Genomic DNA, 20216 nt, shown 5'->3' with positions numbered 1-20216 from the left:
GTCTCCCAGCACAACCAGTGGAAGAAGTCACTGCAATCGGACTGCTGGACTATGGACTACTCAACCATGTGGAATGTAAATATCACTTAACCAAACTTTTTTCAAGAAACCTTGGTGTTGCTGTATATTATCAGTATATGATTTCCTAATTTACATTATTAGTAATATAACTGATGCTAGTTAGTAACCAATATTCTTTTGTTTATTTTTTGATGCAAAATAAAGTTCTTCACCTAATTTTCAGAAAAACAAGTTTATCTTTCCATAAGATAACAACTCTTCATCTAGGTTAATAAAATGTATTTTATTACAATTGTATCTTCCTTGTGCTGATAATACAGAAGCGGCTCTACAAATTAGAAACCTCACCAATCATTCAGATATATCAGCTGACCAACTCTACCCACTTTACATTATTCTGAATAACTGTATTCTGAATAACTGGACACTCCACACACTCCACTCCTGTTTGGATTGTTCTCAAACAGCCAAGGTAAAAGACATTGACTAGTGTCCCAAACTAAGAGAGGGGAAAGGTGATCGTCTGATGTACTCACAACCACACCTTAAGTGACGGGTGATCCAAAAATCACAACATCAGCAGTGACGGAAGTACCAATCACTACCTTACTTAGCATCCTTGGATGGGTGAAAGTTAAATCACTACAGGATGATATATTTAGACCACTATTTATTAGTCTTTTAAATACATTTAATCATCTGCCATCTAATGTTATTTATTAAAATTGGTTCCAAAATGCCAAGATTGCCGTTCAACGTCTATGATGCGCAAGGTCCGCGAGTTACAGCTCGAGCCGCCAGTTTCTGCACTAAGAAGTAGATTTGTGTTATGTACAACTGGCTAATCAGAAGCATGTAATCTGGGTCTGAATTAAAGATATTTTTGTGTTTGAACTTGTTTTGAGGATGGCGCCTTTGGCATAGCTCGAGGATCTCAGCGTGACTTTAGAGTGTCATGTTTGCTGAGAGCGACGAAAGCAAAGGGTGTGTGGACAGCCATTATATGAACATGGTTTGGGCGTGTTTTATGCAAATTACTAAGCTTGTGCACACGGTCACTCATAGAATACTCTATTAATTACCGTTCAAACAAGGTTGAAGCTACACTGTGTGATATTTTCCCCCATCTAGCGGTTTAAAGGTATATGACAATCCAGTGAATATTAGTTTATATTCCTCTCAATTCAGATTTCGTTTGAACTCCTACGGTGGCCGATTTAGTCCAAGATTAACATGGCTTCCAGTTCGACGTCATCCATGAGTGCCATCGAGTGTTAAAACGCGAAAGGCGAAGCTTGAATTTACGGGTATGTCCATCTTTGGCTAATGTACTTTCAAGACGGAGGGGCAACATGGCGACCAGCATTCGAACCCCTCACCCGTATGTATTTTCAATGGCATATTATAAATTTATGAGAATACATTATTACTTGAAAGATGTAAATATACATTAATGAGCACATATATTTTTGAAAGAACTAAGTGTTTTTAGCTAAGAATAAACTAAAAAAGTTACACAGTGTAGCTTTAAGAAATGTATGTGCGTACGCACATTTTGTGAATTAGATGGATTGTTTTTTTGTGAGAAGTTTTCCTGTGCATATAAATACAAATAAACTAAATTATTAGTAGGCCCAATGTTTCTTTCTTTTTACATATTTGTGCATTTCAGAATTACAGAAAACATTTGTTTATAACTAAATAAATCTTACCATCATTTTCTCAAAGAGGGCAAGGATTTCCTTCTCCGATGTGATCTTTGAAGAAAGCTCCTCAAATTCAGAGGAAGTGGACCAGTCACAAGCAGAGGAATGCTTTGACATGTGGGAGAGGTGTGGCCTTTCCTTTTTACTGCCAGGGATCCGGATACTGGAAAATCTGTCCAACTAAGAGAAAAATAAGTGTGAGTAAGACTGGTTAAATTATATTAAACTGATTACTTTATGGGTTTTTTCTCCATTGATACGCAAAATATACACCACCATTCAAAAATTTGGGATCTGTAATAATTTCCAATGTCGCAAAAGATTTTGGAATTTCAAATAAATGCTGTTCTTTTGAACTTTCAATTCATAAAAAATAAACATAAAAATGCATCAGTTTACAAAAAAATAAAGCAACGCAACAATTTTTAACAATGATAATAAGCAATGTTATTTAAGCACTAAATCAGCATACTACGAATGATTTATAAAGGATCATGTGACACTAAAAACACACTATTAATGTTTGTGTATATTCTGCATTTAGTTTGTAAACAAAGAGTAAAAAAGATTACAATATAAATAATACACCATAAAACAATGTAAAAAAGAACAATTATTAATGAAGAAAAAATTAAGTGCAAACTGTATTAGCTGCTAAAAATATTACTTTCAGCAAAAACAGATTCCTTTTCTATTTTCAACTTGAGAAACAATATGCATAAAATACAAGTATTTTAATACATTTAGATTTTTTCTTTTGAAAATATATTAATAAAACCAATCAAACTTTAACTCTAATCTCATTTGCAGGAAAAGTTGTCACATGATGAATCTGCATTTTGGCGGTTAACAGCCCAAAATATGTCAAACATTTACGTTTTAAAAAGTAAAATGTGCTTATTATCCTAATTGAAAATATTGTGTTTATACAACCATTCATTTCTAAGTTTATCCTAGCAAAATTGACTCAGCCCTTACAAGCAATCTACACGAGACGTATCTGGTTGCCATAACTTTACATGCTTGCTGCACTCTGTAGTCATAGTAAAATAACTTTGTAACTAATATACTAATATAATACTTATACTAATATAATAATAACAGAGTGTAAACATGAATATTATTATATATAGTAAAGCTTAAACTAAAATGTGATTAAAATGGTGACTGACAAAAGCAACTAGCTCATTCTGGCCTGCCCAAACTCAGATGTCAAGCTACGATCAAGATCTCAATTATTATAGCTCTGCAATTGTGAAGATTGCAACATTGCACAAGCTAATTAAACATGCAGAACATAATCTGTGTTGATAGTTCTACAGGCTGTGAGGTTAAATCCCCATAACAAGACAACAAATCTATAAAGCACAGGTGTCTTGTACACATCTACTAATGGCCTCAAAAGACTGAAGTTCAAAAGCTTTCAGATCTTTATCAAACACCCACTTTAACCCTGTGAACATTGTCTATGATCAGTTATAGCTTCCTTATTGTAAGCAGAATTTCATTAGAAGTCTGTCAGCTTCACATTCAGCATTCCTAACTAACAGAGCATCCGCAGAGACAGTGCAACTCGCCGTCGATTTATATCGAGGTGGTGGGCCCCCGCATCACACAGATAATGATTTCCTAATTGGATTAGATTTGTCAGAGAGCTGTTTTCTCTCCCTGGGCCAGTGGGCGCAACAGGGAGATGATGGGAGATTGAGATGTCAGCATTGGCTGAAAAGGTAGGTGGTTTATTTTTAGGGGCCGTGCCCCCTTTCTTTCTAGGGGTGAGTGAATTTGTAACAGTTAACTTTGAGAATATTTTTTGCCGATGCCACCCATTGCGTATTATCTCGGCAAGAAGGAGAGCAACACGCCGAGATAATCAGCAATGACACTGATGTAAAATTAATTAAACACAAGCAGTAGATCAGAGTGTAGCTAGCGACTACAGTGCACAGAGCTGAAGCAGGGAGCAAATGTGTGGTGTCTGATACCAAACGACACCATCATCTGTCTAATTTGGTTTGCCGCTGCCCTAAAGCGCCTCTTTGCTACATTGAGTGATGGCACTGATCAGTTTAATCACAGAGATTCATCCCCAGCGGAGGGAAGAAGCGCTTTGCTATTCCACACTCGTTACCGGTGAATAGATAAATAAATATGTGCAGCCAGTACCTCGATAACAACAACAGGCATCATACTGCAGCCAACGCAAGCTGATCTAGATGATGAAGTGCTTTTCAGGGCTGTTTAGGTGTTTATGAGTGAGTCTGCGGCTTACTTTCATGCAATCTCTCTCCCTTTTGCTCCAACTAGGGCTGTTTCGAATGCCATTTTTTGAGCTTCGAAGCTTAGGTGGCAATCAATATCGAATATTCGAAGCTTCGGTGGGTGGGGCTAAATATATAATAATAGTGTCGGTTTGCATTTGTATCATCTTTCACGACTTCACGTTTCACTCTTCGGCATCGTAAATGTGTTGCGGCAGACCCAGTGGAGTGCAGTGTTGCATTTGGTGCAATATGATCAGGTGGCACACATTCTTTAAATATTAATAAACATTTAATAATCTTTTAAATAGAACAGTTTCTGGTACGCATTACACGGGCAGGTTTATGCTCCGAAAACGGACAGTGCACAAGTGATACAAAACACAAAGTCTGTTGAGAGCAAGAACTTTAATAAGGTATTAATAACGAACATTTCTTTAAAACAAATGAATGTGTTACTAATTTACTAATTAAATTAGTAACACACAGTGATTTAAACGAACTGTAACAAATAAAGAACACGGTAGCATGCTTATAAACAGTTGAATAAGAATTAAATGAATTGTTTTTAAAATGACACAAAATGTAATATCTATTACAATTAGTTTTATTCTATATAAGGGATTTATTTTGTCTTATTCTTACTTTTTGTTAATTTAAATCTTTAAAATGCGCGATGCTTTTATTGAAAGCATGTTGCGGTGTTTTTTTTATTTATTATTATTAGCCTGCAGTTCGTTGAACTAGCCTACATTAATTTATTATTCGTAACTGTAATAATTACTGACACCGTAACGGGTTGGCTATTTAAATTTAAAGTAATTGTAATAAATTTTATTCATTCCCTTATATAGAGTAAACTGTATAGTTAAATAGAACAAGGTAATGTTAGCCTAGCTAGACAGCTCACATTTCAATGAATAAAATATTTAGGCTCTTTCAAACACTTAGCCTATATAAATCGCAACCCAGTGGTTGGAAACTATTGTGAAACTACCTATACTCGTTTCATGTTGTGTGCGAGGAAGATGAGTTTGTCCACATTTTCTGGTAAAAGGGAACTTCGGGTCTTGTTGACGATGTAGCCAGCTTTTGAGAAAATGCGCTCTGATGGAGTTGAAGTGGCCGGAACGCAAAGAAGGTGTTTGGCTGCAAATGCCAGTTTAGGGTAGCGGTCACTGTTTTGCTTCCACCATGCCAGTGGGCCCGACTGTAATTTAGTAGCATCTCTCAAATACTGCTCCATCTCTGTCTTTGCGCTGTCTCCGCGTTCTTCTTCCTCTTCGTCATCAGCCTGCATCAGCATTGAAATCTCCTGCTGTTTTTTTTTTTTCGCGGGTAGTGGTGGCGCATCCGTCTCCCTTTCTCCGTGGCTTGCTGACAGCACTTCTCCCTTGCGAACGATCTGTTGCTGATGCAGACGTTCAGCTAGTCTGACAACCTAAACAAATAGCATTTTCTTAGTCTAATCTATGCGTAGCGCACACAATAATCTTAGTGGCATAATCACAATACATTTTAATTATTTACTATTATATAGTAGTAATAAAAATATAAGTCTAACCTCAATGTATACCAGGTCCTTCTTCTCATCCTCAAGGAATTTAAGGTGCTTAAATCTCACGTCTAGTGCTGAAGAAAGGAGATAGATGCTGGTGGGTTCCAAATTTAACAGTTCCCATCTGCTGTCGATCTCCTTGACAAGGGTATTCTTCATTTCTCTGATGGCAGGGCTGTCATCCTCTTCTGGTGACAGGTGGCGTTTCTTCAGGTTAAAGAGCATTGGCACTGTTGCCGACAACGACAAGTTTGCCTCCTGTGATAGTAGTTCTGTGAGTGTGAGCAGGGGCCCAAGTAATTCTGATGTCTCTTGTGCCAGTTTCCACTGGTCTCCTGTCAAGTCAAGGGTGCGATTTCCTTTCTTAGTGATGCTGGGATCTGACAAAACAGCTGTCACTGGCCATCGCTGCTCCACCAGTCGGTTAAGCATTTCATACGTAGAGTTCCAACGAGTAGCAACATCTTGAATGAGTTTGTGCTGTACAACGTTCTGCTGCGTTTGTTTCTCTTTCAAAGCAGCTGTAGCCTTGGCACTTTTTTTGAAGTGCCCTACGAGATTCCTGGCAGCTGAAACTGTGCGACGGATTCGGTCCAGTTTCAGAGCTTCATTAATGCATAGTTGCAGCGTGTGTCCTGAGCAGCAGACCCCTTGAACGGTTCCCCATTTCTCCGGTTCTTTATTCAGCGTCTCGGTGCACAGCTTCATATTGCTGGCATTGTCGTGAACAACGGCTATTCGCTTGTAATTTGGAATTGCGAATGCATCTGCCGCGTCTCCAAGCTGTTGTGCAATGTTGACTCCTGTATGGCTTGACTCAAATGCTTTGGTTTCCAAAACGAAGGCAGAGAGTTCCCACTCCTGAGTTATAAAGTGACAGGTGACAGCCATATACGCCTCCATACTCACGGAAGTCCAGATGTCCGTTGTGAAACTTAAGGCCGTAGCTTTTTCAACGAGAGCATGAATTTGGCCTCGCAGATCGCTGTATTTAAGAGACAGGGTGTTTGAAATACTGGAACGGTTTGGGACAGTGTAGTCTGGCTCCATTATCTTCATTAATTTTCTGAAGCCTTCGCCTTCAACTACATTAACGGGCCTCATATCCATAGCGACAAACTCCACTATGGCATCTGTTATTTCTCTCTTTCTTTTCTCTATTAACGGTTTTCGGAATTGCAGGATCTGCTGTGAAGTTTTGGGTTTTGTTGCGCATGTTGACGGCTGCGATACCTGTGGATGTACCTATAAACAAATTATTATTAGCCTGTGCTGCTTTATGTTTTTAAATAGTGTCGTATTTGCAATTAGCCTATTTATCATAGCAAATTAAGCACATAAAAGCAGTTGTTGTTGTTTTTTTTTTGTCGCGTGCTACTTACAGAACTCAGGTGATTTCTCAAACTTGTGGTGCTGCTGTGGTAGGCCAGTTTCAAATCGCATATTTGACACACTACCTTTGTCTTGTCATCCTCACTTAATTTAAAGTGCTCCCAAACAGCTGAGGTCTTGGGCATTTTGTACCTATTCAGTATGAGATGAAATAAATCCCTACGTTCGCCAACGGGTGGTTAAAGCATGAGTGAGAATGAGTCCGCGACGGAAGTCACGTGTTGAAAAAAAAAAAAAAAAAAGAATATTCGAATCTCAAAACTGAAAATCGAATGCCACCTCATCGAACGAATATTCGAATATTCGATTATTCTAGTACAGCCCTAGCTCCAACATACACTTTGATGTTACTAATGGCTCCATTCCCCTTCATTCCTCTTCTGATCACTTCACCAGACCCCTCTTCGGTAATTCAGCCTCTCAGCACCAAAACACATTTCTACCATGACCAAATATCAGCTCTCACTTGGAAAAAAAAAAGCACTGCATTAATCTAAGGGCATGATTCACTTAGAGAAAACATGTCCTATACCATTCTGTCACCCTACAAATTCTGCTAATTTTCTCCAAAGAATTATTTTCCAAAAGACATATTTTTTGAAGTGCCTAATACCGATATGTTAGAGCAGGGTAGCCGATATATAACACTAGATAATTTAAAGAAAGTAAAAACAAATGCATAGTAGGGATGTTAACCGATGACCATTTGACCAATGGTTGACCACATCAACGTTAACCGATCAAAGTTGTCTGTTAAAAAAAAGGGATCTCTAAATTAGGCTATTATAGACAGTGGACTAAACGCTACTACAGTTATCCATCTCATTCCAAAATCTTTTTGTGTCAAGTGAACAAATCCCTCACATAATTTTTCGTAACTCGCCTGTTTGTACTTAATAAACCAATAAAAATATTTGGCGTGAGGTAGAGCGGCTTCTCTTCGGAGCTGTCATTTTCTTAAACGAGCTGCGGTAATGTTTCAAATGAGCTTCTAACGCTAGACAAATGGCTTTATTTTCAACGCGATCACCTTGTACCCAAACCATTTCGAAACGAAGGAGCCAATTGTTTGACGATTACAAACAAGCTCCTCGGCGCAGCGTTTGCGGGACTCATGTTTCGCGCTGTAGAGGATTTTAAAAAAAGGGACGTGAGTGGAAGGGACGGCGGCGGAGCCAGGACAGTGCGTGTGTGAGAGAGCAGGAGGCAGAGCGGCAGAGAGATCATAGAGAGATGCGAGAGTTGCAAAATTGCAGGCGCGGCTCGCGTCAGTTATTTCAAATAGCACCGCATATTTTAAACTAATCGGTTAACCGGTTTCAATCGGCTAATGAGGGTCGGTGGTCGGTCAAGAAAATCTTTAGTTTTTTCCATCCCTAATGCATAGCAATGTCACGTGAAAGTAACCGCAATAGAGACGATAATCCAAAATCTTTACCGGTTGAAAACATTTATTTACAGAATAATCATGCATATATATATATATATATATATATATATATATATATATATATATATATATACACACACATATATACACACACACACACACTTATGCATACATACACAGTGCCTTGCGAAAGTATTCGCCCCCCTTGAACTTTGCGACCTTTTGCCACACTTCAGGCTTCAAACATAAAGATATAAAACTGTTTTTTTTGTGTGAAGAATCAACAAGTGGGACACAATCATAAAGTGGAACGAAATTTAAAAAAATCAAAAACTGAAAAATTGGGCGTGCAAAATTATTCGGCCCCCTTAAAGCTACACTGTTTGATATTTTCCCCCTTCTAGCGGTGTAAAGGTATATGACCATCCAATGAACATTAGTTTCTGTTCCTCTCAAATCCAATTTCGTTTCAACTCCTACGGTGGCCGATTTAGTCCAAAATTAACATGGCAATCCCCCTCTTCACATTCGACATGGTGCCATCGAGTGTTAAAACGCAAAAGCCGAAGCTTGAATTTACGGGTATGTCCCTCTTTGGCTAATGTACTTTCAAGATGAAGGGGCAACATGGTGACCAACATTCGAACCCCTCACCCGTATGTATTTTCAATGGCATATTATAAACTTACGAGAATACTTTATTACTTGAAAGATGTAAATATATTTTAATGAGCAAATATATTTTTGAAAGAACTAAGTGTTTTTAGCTATTATATATATATATATATATATATATATATATATATATATGTATATATGTATATATGTATATATGTGTGTGTGTGTGTGTGTGTGTGTGTGTGTGTGTGTGTGTGTGTGTGTGTGTGTGTGTGTGTGTGTATATATATATATATATATATATATATATATATGTGTATATATATATATATATATATATATATATATATATATATATATATATATATATATATATATATATATATGTATGTATGTGTATTTTATATATTATATATATATATATATATATATATATATATATATATATATATATATATATATATATAGGCTGTGAGGTTAATATGAGGCTGTGAGGATATATATATAGACTGATATATTGACCATGACAATATTTTAGTCTACCACTACAAAGACTGGTTCTGCTCATTTAAGCAGATTTTTTATTATTATTACTTTTGTCTCTTTTCTTATTAATTTCACGCATCAATCAATCCAGTCATGTGTTCATTTCAGACGGCAACTGACTTTAGGGTGCATGTGCATGATAGAGAGATAGAAAAGTAGTGTCCCAGCAGTATCTACCTCATCATAATCCTGATTACCCTGTTCCTGGGTTTACCTTCCCTCTGGCAACTAGAGACTGAGAATGGATACCAAACCAACACAAAACAAAAACACACTGTGATGCCAATCGATAATGCAAAAGAAACTAAACAGAGAGAGAGTGTGAGTGAGTGAGTGAGTGAGTGAGTGAGTGAGTGAGTGAGTGAGTGAGTGAGTGAGTGAGTGAGTGAGTGAGTGAGTGAGTGAGTGAGTGAGTGAGTGAGTGAGTGAGTGAGTGAGAGAGATCTGGTAAAGGGATGAATAATAGTGAGTAAGTATGGCAGAAGTGTGGAAAGTGAGAAGGAAGATATGACATTGGCATTTAGCACTGCAATCACCTTCAATCTTGGTGCCATTCACCATGAGGGCAAAAAAACAGCCACCGAGTTCCATCGATAAGATGGTCTAGGTGCTGTTTAAATTAACTGACTGCTCCACTCCATGACCTAAAAGTCCTCCATCCAAAATATTCCATTACCTTCTGCTTCTGCTAGAGGAAACAGGTCCAGCTGCACAGACTTGATACAACCAATGTTTAATGAAATTCATACCAGTACAATAAATTCTAACATGCTTCAGAATTTAGCTCAGCGCCATCTTTGTTTCATCATACTTGCACATTTTATTATATATATATAATAAATATATATTATCTCTCTCTCTCTCTCTCTCTCTCTCTCTCTCTGTTTGCAACTAGCAAAATCTAACACATGGTTTAATATTATTGCTTATAGAAACGGGTAGCAATATAGAATTTGCAAAATAAGGTCTATAAAGCAATTATAAATAGTATGTGTATTTTCTTCATTGCTCCAGTACTGACAGAAGAAACGATAGCGTCAGAGCTTATCGATACTGCGGTCTTTCATAATAAAGCACTGGGGCTGATTTAATGCCGGGTTTCGGTACCCATCCCTAGCTCTAACTCAAAAAGATGCATAAATCAACAGGGCAATATCATCTGAACGTAATGCTCAGCGTAATGAATTCAGAGGGAAACCGGTAGAATAGTGCTGCTGGTACGTTGAATGATTCTTAAATATGACTCGGGACTACAGAGTTGTCTCAGAAAGTGATCCGTTGTTGGCCACGCGTGCGCGCAAAATGCCATAGTTCTGTACATGAAACAGAAAAGATTAGTTAATCTCTCGACCTCGAGTCTTTCGTTCTTCCTGTTATGCTGAAATGATGACTCAAATTCTTTTTCATTTTGCTGAACGAGATTCAAAGATCCGAGTCTGTAAAATGATCCGAACTTTCCGCTGCTAACTACAGGGCCCCTTGTGTCTTCTAATAGTGGGCAATAATAACGATCATCTGTAATGACCGCCATTAGACCAATTAATCGCGATCAAACGATTTTTTAATAATCGTGACAGGTCTAATTCAGCCTATTTGTGTATATTGGAAGTTTTATTGTTGCTTAGCTAATTATATCATGGTGTGCTGTGCATAACACTAGAACGACGTCTAGGATAGTTTTCCTCGCGTCAATGATGAAAAAGTATTGTTTACCTTATAACAAATCCATGTTCTATGACGGATAACATGAGATTAATATTTTAATTGCATTATAATTTGTTTGCCTTACGCTAGTGATGTCGTACAACATACAGAATAACGAAAGCACTGATAAAAGTTACTTTACTAAGATTAGCTTGTATTCGTCTGGGAACCTGATAGCTGATGTTAGCAATGAAATGGTAAAAAATAAAAACGTAAAACTATTATTCATTTTACATAGATTAATTTGATCATAGATCATTTGGCAAATTAAATAACTGCAAATTATAATAGTTTTCAAAAGTAACCTCATCATTTGAAGCAACACTCACCGAAGAGGTCGAACTGGAAGCCATGACTAAATCGGCCACCGTAGGAGTTGAAACGAAATCGAAATTGAGAGGAACAGAAATTATTATTCACTGCATGGTCATATATCTTTTCACCACTAGATGGGGGAAAATATCACACAGTGTAGCTTTAACCCTTTTGTCTTCTTTAAAGGGTTAGTTCACCCAAAAATGAAATTGATGTCATTAATGACTCATCTTAAGTTCATCTTCAGAACACAGTTTAAGATATTTTATATTTAGTCTGAGCACGAATACATGTGTATGCACACTATACTGTCCATGTCCAGAAAGGGAATAAAAACATCATCAAAGTAGTCCATATGGGATATCAGTTAGTTAATTAGAATCTCTTGAAGCATCGAAAATACATTTTGGTCAAAAAATAACTAAAACTATGACTTTATTCAGCATTGTCTTCTCTTCTGTGTTTGTGTTCAATCCTCAAATAAAGATTCAAACGGTCATGAATCAGCATATTGATTCATGATTCAATACGGTGATTCATAACCGTTTAAGAGGACTTTTTGCTTGCATTAATTAACCTAGTATTAGTTTTTTGCTGAAGTATGATAATTGGTACATTTCATTGAAATTAAGTATAAAATAAGAAAATCGAGTTAAATGGTCACAAATTTAACATGGACCAAATTAGTGTTTTTTTGGCATAAGCAAGCAGCCCTATATGACATGCTTGATAAGAGGCCGTTCTCAAGTGTTAGACACGAGAAAGAAAGAAAGAAAGAAAGAAAGAAAGAAAGAAAGCACTTTTCTCAGAGAAAGCTTTATTTTTAAAAAATGGAAAGTGGGAAAATCACAGTGCATTTGTAGTAGTGATAGATTAGTAAAATCTTTTTTCTTTCTTTTTTTACCCGAGCTGACTGTGACTTAAACACTGGGTTAGGCATGGGTCATCTAACAGTCTGTGATATGGGGTTAATATCAGCGAGAACGAATCAAATCCAAAACGCAAACTGCTGTTAATGAAGAACAAGTCAGAGAATGAAAGTGTGAATATTTGACAGAGTGAAGTAGAGAAACCTGAATAAAGGACTCTTACCACATCATCTGTAAGTGTTCTGATGTTTAAGTTCTGTGAGAGGGAGAGGGTGAGGGTGAAGAGTAATTAGAATCATTTAACAGTGGCACTGAAGATGATGACACAACAGTCCACATTGTCATGTGACCTGACTGAAAAATCAAAGATGAAAAATATGTAAGACTCCAAAATACAGTCACATAAATGACTATGAAATATAGTTCTGTTTATGATGGCATTCTACAAAAACAAATCTAGCAAGACACAACAACTCATTTAGAAGAACTTCTGAAATAACCAAGTGAAACAACCTCCAAATTCAGTTTTAAAAAAAAATTAAAAAAAATCACAAACAAAGGTTCACAAAAAAAGAATTTGATGGGAAATGTTGATTTGTGGGCAAAAAAAAGAAACAACAAAAAATAAAATAAATTAATAAATAAATAAACTTGTCTACAGTGTGTCACTGAAAAAAGATGCCAAGATATTAGTTCTAATTAAATGAGATTAAATGGCTAGCATCTCTTGTAAGACTTCCAAAGTTTAAAGCCATCTTGCCAAAAATGTGCCGCTTATGGAGTCTCTTAAGCCTAAGGATGACAACACAAACACATATGCCAAATTTTTCAGTTGATTTAATGAAGCTGATGTGTAAGTGGTGAAAATATTGACACAGAAAGCTTAGGATCCAAACTCTCACTACACAAAAACCACCAACAATCAATCAACACAGACACGTGTGTGTGTGTGTGTGTGTGTGTGTGTGTGTGTGTGTGTGTGTGTGTGTGTGTGTGTGTGTGTGTGTGTGTGTGTGTGTGTGTGTGTGTGTGTGTGTGTGTGTGTGTGTGTATAATTTCTGAACTGTAAAATCTCTCAGATCAAATCTGTTGATTAGTCAAAGTGAAGCAGAAAAGCATATTAGGGCTATCAACGAATATTCTAAATTCGAATATATATTCAAATAATTTTAAAAAAAAACAAATTTTGAAGGTGAAAAATTACTTAGGGATGCACCGATACCATTTTTTCAGAACCGATGCGATCTTAAAATTCTGAGTATCGGCCGATACCAATCCGATACCAATGCAGTTTTGTTTAAAAATTCTATGTAGAATTTCTAAACCTTAGTGTGTTGGATTGAAAGTCACTCTTTTGTGAGTTAAACACAATCAACTAAATGCAGACTTCATTATAAAGAAAAACAACAAAAAAATTAAAAATAAAATCACAATCTATGAAAAAATAGCCTACTACTATAGATGGTGAATAAATTAGATTAGTGAATAATTAAGCAGCAAAAGTTACAAAATCACGAGTGCACAATAATTGAATAAAATCTAAACATTTAGTAGGGAAAAAAATAAAGGAAACCACAAAAGTGAATAAGTGTAGCTGTAAATCTGGTCAAATGTTACACAAAATATATTCATGAAAACCAAGTAAATATATTTATAGAAATAGGGCCTATATACAAACCAATTAAATTTATTTTTAATTTATAGTGCATATTTTTAATGAGGCAGCAACATATTATAGATAGGGCAGAACAATAAAGGCTATTAATAAGGCTTTCATAGCGCAAAGGTATTATAAAGAGAGCGGCTCAAAGCGCGTATGCGCAGCCCGTGCCCAGGATGATGCGCTTGAAGCAACACAGTCACATGCTCACAGTGCGCCGCGCTCCGTGCATCCGTCCGCATTGAGAAGTTCAAAACAAGATATAGACGCGTAGTGTATCTATGCAGTATTCTCATAAGCCGTTTATTTTAACAGTTTAACATTTCAGTTACTGTGTGTGAAGAACAATAAAATAACTAATCCAGTGTTGTGATCCAACAGACACCCGGTAGAAAGTAACACGATTTACAGCAATAAACGCCAGCAAGATTTTATGCCTCTCATTTTATGAGAAACCATAGAGCGTTATCTACAGATCAAGCATAATAACAGGAACAATAAATAATTTTGGAGAGTTTAATCGTGTTGACTGTCGTAACCGAACGCAACACAGTTTGAAAGCTGAATAAAGAGTGACTGAGCCGTAGCAGAGGGAAGCATGCATTGACGTGAACTTGAATTTAATTACTTAAATTTTCATCTGTACTCACATTAAACTATGGAATGGCTTCAGAACACTTATAATATAGTACACAAATCCTTGATGATGCTTTATAATGTTTTTGTGCCTTTTGTGGGGCACTGGGGCTTTACAATAACAGAATATTATGCGCACAGTATCGAATTTGGATACCTGATCCGGCAAATAATGGCAGATCGGACCCGATACCGATCAGTGCATCCCTAAAATGAATATTCGAATAAAAAATAAAAAAAGTGGAAAAAACACCCAGGGTAGTAGAGGCGTGGCTGTCTGCTTTGCTAATGGGCCCGCGCATGGCCGCGCTATCATGCCTGAAGCCTAGTTCAGACTGCACGATTTTCAAATTCGTCGGGTCTCTGCTCTATTCACACTGCATGACTATCTGGGGTATCCTGTGTTCACACTGCACGATGGTTTGACAACTGAGGAGTTCACACTGCATGACTGAACAACAGGAAGAATCGCGACAACTCTCTCTCTCCCGTGCGCAAACTACATTTCCCAAACTACACGTGCGATGTGACAAGTAAACAACGCGAGATCACACGTGCGGCAGACCGGAGTTCACGCGCGAGACTTTAAATTGTTATTAAAATGATAAACTGCACAACGTTTGCTTCAAACTGTATGTGCGCTGATTTGTGGAGAAAAAGAAAAAAGATTATGGCGGAAGAAATTGTTGGAGAGACAGAGGGAGCCAGGATTGTGTTCTGCAAAGACAGTTTGAGGTAAATAAACAATTTTGTAATGTCCTGCAGCTGTGGCTGGATGTGCAAATGTTTGGGCTTTGTTTCTGTTTGATAGAATTGTAAATATATCTATTAAAATACTGAAATTCTGCTCTATAACTCCTCCCTGAACGTCCTGCTGCCCTGTATCTCACTCTTTCATTGGCTGTCGGTCATCGCTGATGTAATTTTCAGTCAGAACGTAGTTCACACAGCAGGAGTTTCAATCGCCGACAGGTCCAGATATTTAGCATGCCAAATATCTCACCGGCGTCGGCGACTCGTCGCCGATTCTCTCTGATGGCGTCTTTGATCATTCACACTGCGTGATTGTCACTCATGTGCACGAGCACCGATTTTCCTGTGATCTCGGTCATTTGTCGGCGATTTCGCAAAACCTGTCGCGACTCAAAATCGGGGCAAAAATCGGGCAGTGTGAACTAGGCTTGAGGGTTCAGAGACCGGTCACAGGAGTCACTGCTGAAAGTTGACACGTCTTGTACAGAAGATGAGAGAAAGTGCAGAGCCCAACTCGACCGCAGCAGAGAAAGCGTTTTTACCCCTCCAAAATCTAAAAAGCCATGTCTATGAAGTACTTTGGATTTTGGTCGGTAAGAGGTTAAATTGTTGAGCCGTGAGATAAATGCAAGCTATGTTAGATACAGTTTGCATACCATGCCTCATTTTATTTAACGTTAAACAGAAACATTACTAAAGTGTAGGCTACTGTACTGACTGAATAGATATTGCATCAATAAAGGATAAATGCACTGCTTCCACTGGTTTGATTTTTTACCGTTTCATGTCAAGGAAAAGTTCCATGTTTAGCACAGCACAGTTTGCTAAGAGCGTTCAATATGCTGTAAAAATTAAATTAATATTAATAATATTGGTTTCAATCACTGAATGAAGCCTGCTATATTTGGTACAAGAGTTGCGAGTCTCACAACCTTAAATTGCTTGCACAAATCTCTTGATCAGCACTCAAAAGTTTGTTCATTTAAACCGTTATGCGCAGAGAGCGTGAGCTGAGGATGAGAGAGAGTGACGTCTGCGGTCTTGGCCATTAGTTGCTTTACTTGTTTATGTGTAAGTAAAATGTCAAATGTTTAAACTTAAATAGACCAACTATACAAGTAGTTATGTCTCTCTATATTATTTGTCCTGTTATTGACGTAATGCGCATCATTGACAAAATGCGCAACCAGATGTTCGAATATTCATGTTTTTTAGGAAATATTCGAACGTCATTTTGGAGCAATTTTGACAGCCCTACTGCATATACATGTATGAAGAAATAATTGGAAATGCAATTATCAAGACAAGAGGGAAGAAGCCTTCTAATTTAATTCTACACTGGCCCCCCCTTGACAACTATTATAGGACCTGAGCACAGTGCTCAATGCACATTAAAAAGACTAATTCAGAGTAAGAGGAGACAGAGAATTTAAGACGGAGAACTGAATTGCATGCAGAGCAATTTTGTAACTACGCTTCATGGTTACAAAATCATTGCATGCTGCCATCTGTGTAAGAGACAAAAGTTTCATAGGCGATTGTAAATTAGAAAATGTTCTTTGGTGACATATGAACATGCTAATATGCAATTGGAATGACGGCATGTTAGATTAAGGACAGAATTAGACCCATCTGTTGCTTTGGATCAACGCCTTTCGCTGTGCTCAGGAAAAGCATGCTTGCTAATGCTGTTGCAGTATTTAATTTTGGAAATTATTTAGAGGAATGGTCTGCCAAATTTCATAAGGAGGAACAAAGCAAACAAACAACGGCACATTTTGCAGTTTTCTTACTTTAGGTTATTGCCAGTCTTCCACTATAGGAGGTAGAATGGGGTTATTTAGCAGTAACCCAGTACAGCTCAGGCAAACAGTTAGACTTAATCCCAGATGGCAGGCATTATAATCGGTCAAACTCCAAATCTACAATTTCACAACCTCCCTCTAAACATTTACATGCGCTATTAATTCAGCTAGTGGTACACACAATAGACAAACACAGACACACACACAGTGCAGTTATTGGTGGCTCGGCCAAGCATCACAGCCATCAGTCTTACTTCATTAATGGAGTCAAAACAAATTCTCATGCTTCGGTGTAAACATGCTGTGCTGGTGATCAATCAGAAAGTATGTGCACGGAAAATGACCTTCATTAAAGAAACACAGACCTCCAAAAACACAAAACCTTTCAAATCACAGAAACCTCTCAATTACTGAACTTAGCATGAAATACCAGGAACAAGACAACTGACCTTCTGAAAGACTTTGGGGGGGGGGGGCTTTATACCAACAAAAACTCAAATAATGAATAAACTATGTCACTTTGGATTCAGTGTCAATAAGCAAATTTCAAATTGCTTTTCTACATTTATATTTTTAAAAAAACCTTATAATAATAAATATAGGCCTATAGAATCTTACTAGCCCAAAGTTTCAAGTGCCTTCAACTTCACAATGCATTCAGTAAGCCAACATTAATTTAAAATTCAGCACTTCAAGTAATGAAAATGTAAAAAATAAATGTAATTAATTAATGAATTAATTTAATTAAATATGAAATATATTATAGTTGTATAATCTAGTTGGGGTGTATTTAATGTATTTATTTTTTATTGTATTTATTTTTTTATTTACTTGAAGTGAATTTGAAGTGCACAATTGACTATTGCACAGTCAATTTACAGAGGGGAAAAAAAGAAAATGAACCTGTCTTAAAATCTTAAAGACTTTAAGATACAAGAGCTACCAAAAAGTGAAAAAGTAATTATAGAAGAAATAAAACCATGACCATCATAAACAAAAATATTCTAACGTCTATTTGTAGAACCTTCCCTCTACTTGTCAGTCACTTTGACTGTTTGTTTTCTCAATCAGGCGGAGATAAAAAACTAATTATTTAAAACATACCGCAAACGTGCAATTAAAAAGAAGCCGCTGTCATACTCTATTTAGCAGAGACAGCAAATATATCTTGTGCTACTTGGCTGTAATTATATTTGCATTATAATTATCTAAATATCAGGTGGCCCTCCCTCCCCGGTAATTTTTTTTTAAACTCTTGAAGTGACTCACACAGTGGCTAAAAACAAAAAAGCATTACATTAAATTACTCAAATTAAAATCACAACCAATTCATTTAATCATTCAAGATTAAGATTTTGCGAACTATGTAAAAATGTAGCAAAATCCCAGGACCTAAATATGGTGCCGAATATGGTGAATATTAATTTTAGAGTAGTGGAAGCAGGAAGGTAATTTTAGTTCATATACTTAACCTCAAAATCTCTGCTGGGGACCAGCATATGGCAGCTCAGCCAACAATATTAACTTAAATTCAACTGATCACAAGAACAGATATCAGAGAAAGCATCTCTGCCTTTCTAAGATCTTAAGCTAAACTAGGGTTGTCAAAATGACAGAAAAACTAAATTGGATTTTTTTTTCTTAAATATTACTAATATTCAAATTATAATAAAACATTTAAAAAAAGCATATTTGTATCTAACAACTCAAAACAAAATAGATGGGTGGCTAATATATATATATAATATTAAAATATATTTTAATGGTTAATGAATATATTAATATATATATAATATTTGTGGCTAATAAAAAATATTATAATATATATATAAAAATATATATTAAATTATAGTCAGCGGTATTTACACAAGTGAAAGTGTAAACAGTTACATAGAGTTTAAAAATGCCTTTCTGGGTCTAAAGAAAATTCAAAATCTGTCCTGAGCCTCAACCACAGTTCAATCACAAAACATCAGTTCTCACAGAAAAGTACAGTAAAAAGCTTCTTCTGGGTGAAAAGATAATCTTCCTCCACTAATGGCTGAAAGGAAACACCAAGTTCAAGGGTCCCTTCATGAAGCACTTGAGAACATAAGAGTCATGTTTCAGAAATTAAATAACTTCACACAATGGAAGAAGACTCTCACAGCCACCGGGGCATGTCTAGACTACTGCGGATTCGTCATTTAAATCCTCAACGACATTCTCAGAGCCTTTAGCTAAACCACCATCTGCATACTCATATTCAAATGTAGCTTTGCCCAATACGGACTCATTTAAACAAATAAGCAGCAAGATAATTATCATGTTCTCTAAGCACACACTATCAATTCATTCTGTGAAGACAAATGTAAAAATCTTTCGAGTTGCGTTATCTCTGTAAAAAGTGGAGTAAACTTCCTGCTAATCATTTAGAAGAAGAGAGTTACAACCTGATCTGAATATTATATATAAAACGGTCTCTAAAGTTTTGCAGTTCTCACCTGCTGGAAGTGACAATAGGGCTCATTTACATCTCATTTAGATAAGCCATACCCCCTGTAAAGCTGCATGGTTGCATAATGCATAGTAACGACAGACGAAACAGGAAAAATTGGACTGCATTTTAATAATAAAAGATGGCAGACGCTAACATTACCATCTAAAAGCCCATTAGAGTAATGTTTGTTTTTTTAAGCAAGTAATACAATGCTAATGATTACAATTAAAACAATAGGTATAGGAAGGTCTAAACATGAGATAAGATGTAGGATACGTGTTCTTAGAATTAACACAAAACAACAAACTTTAATGTTTATGGAAACACCCCATAAGAAACAGAAAAGTATTCTTTCACATCTCAATGCCTCAGACGAAATAATTGTTTCGGGCACACTTTCTGTGTCGTATGTGGCGGCCGGACAGCCTTCTCCTTTGGCTGTCCGGTCCCACATTCTGTTTGTCTTCTGTATTATCTACTTGTTATTATGTAGTAGGCTAACT

At 36.7% G+C, this 20216-nt stretch overlaps 2 protein-coding genes across 2 annotated transcripts in view; both read right to left on the bottom strand.

Moving 5' to 3' along the window:
* diaph3 (diaphanous-related formin 3) overlaps positions 1-20216 on the bottom strand; it is a 417231-nt gene that overhangs the window by 365554 nt on the left and 31461 nt on the right. The window contains exons 2-3 of the mRNA XM_067431466.1: positions 12604-12636; positions 1734-1907 (exon numbers count right to left, since the gene is read on the bottom strand). Of these exons, the coding sequence (XP_067287567.1) occupies positions 1734-1907; positions 12604-12636 (207 nt within the window). The remainder of the gene's footprint in view (positions 1-1733; positions 1908-12603; positions 12637-20216) is intronic.
* Positions 4912-6656, bottom strand: LOC137058847 (E3 SUMO-protein ligase ZBED1-like). The gene is made up of 2 exons (XM_067432351.1): positions 5553-6656; positions 4912-5429 (listed from the first exon to the last, which is right to left on the bottom strand). The coding sequence occupies exons 1-2, from the start codon at positions 6654-6656 to the stop codon at positions 4986-4988; spliced, it is 1548 nt and encodes a 515-aa protein (XP_067288452.1). The 3' UTR covers positions 4912-4985.

The sequence above is a fragment of the Pseudorasbora parva genome, chromosome 22 (assembly GCF_024679245.1).
Source record: "Pseudorasbora parva isolate DD20220531a chromosome 22, ASM2467924v1, whole genome shotgun sequence".
Lineage (NCBI taxonomy): Eukaryota > Metazoa > Chordata > Actinopteri > Cypriniformes > Gobionidae > Pseudorasbora > Pseudorasbora parva.
Note: the sequence above shows the minus strand (reverse complement) of the source record. Positions and strands in the feature narration are given on the sequence as shown.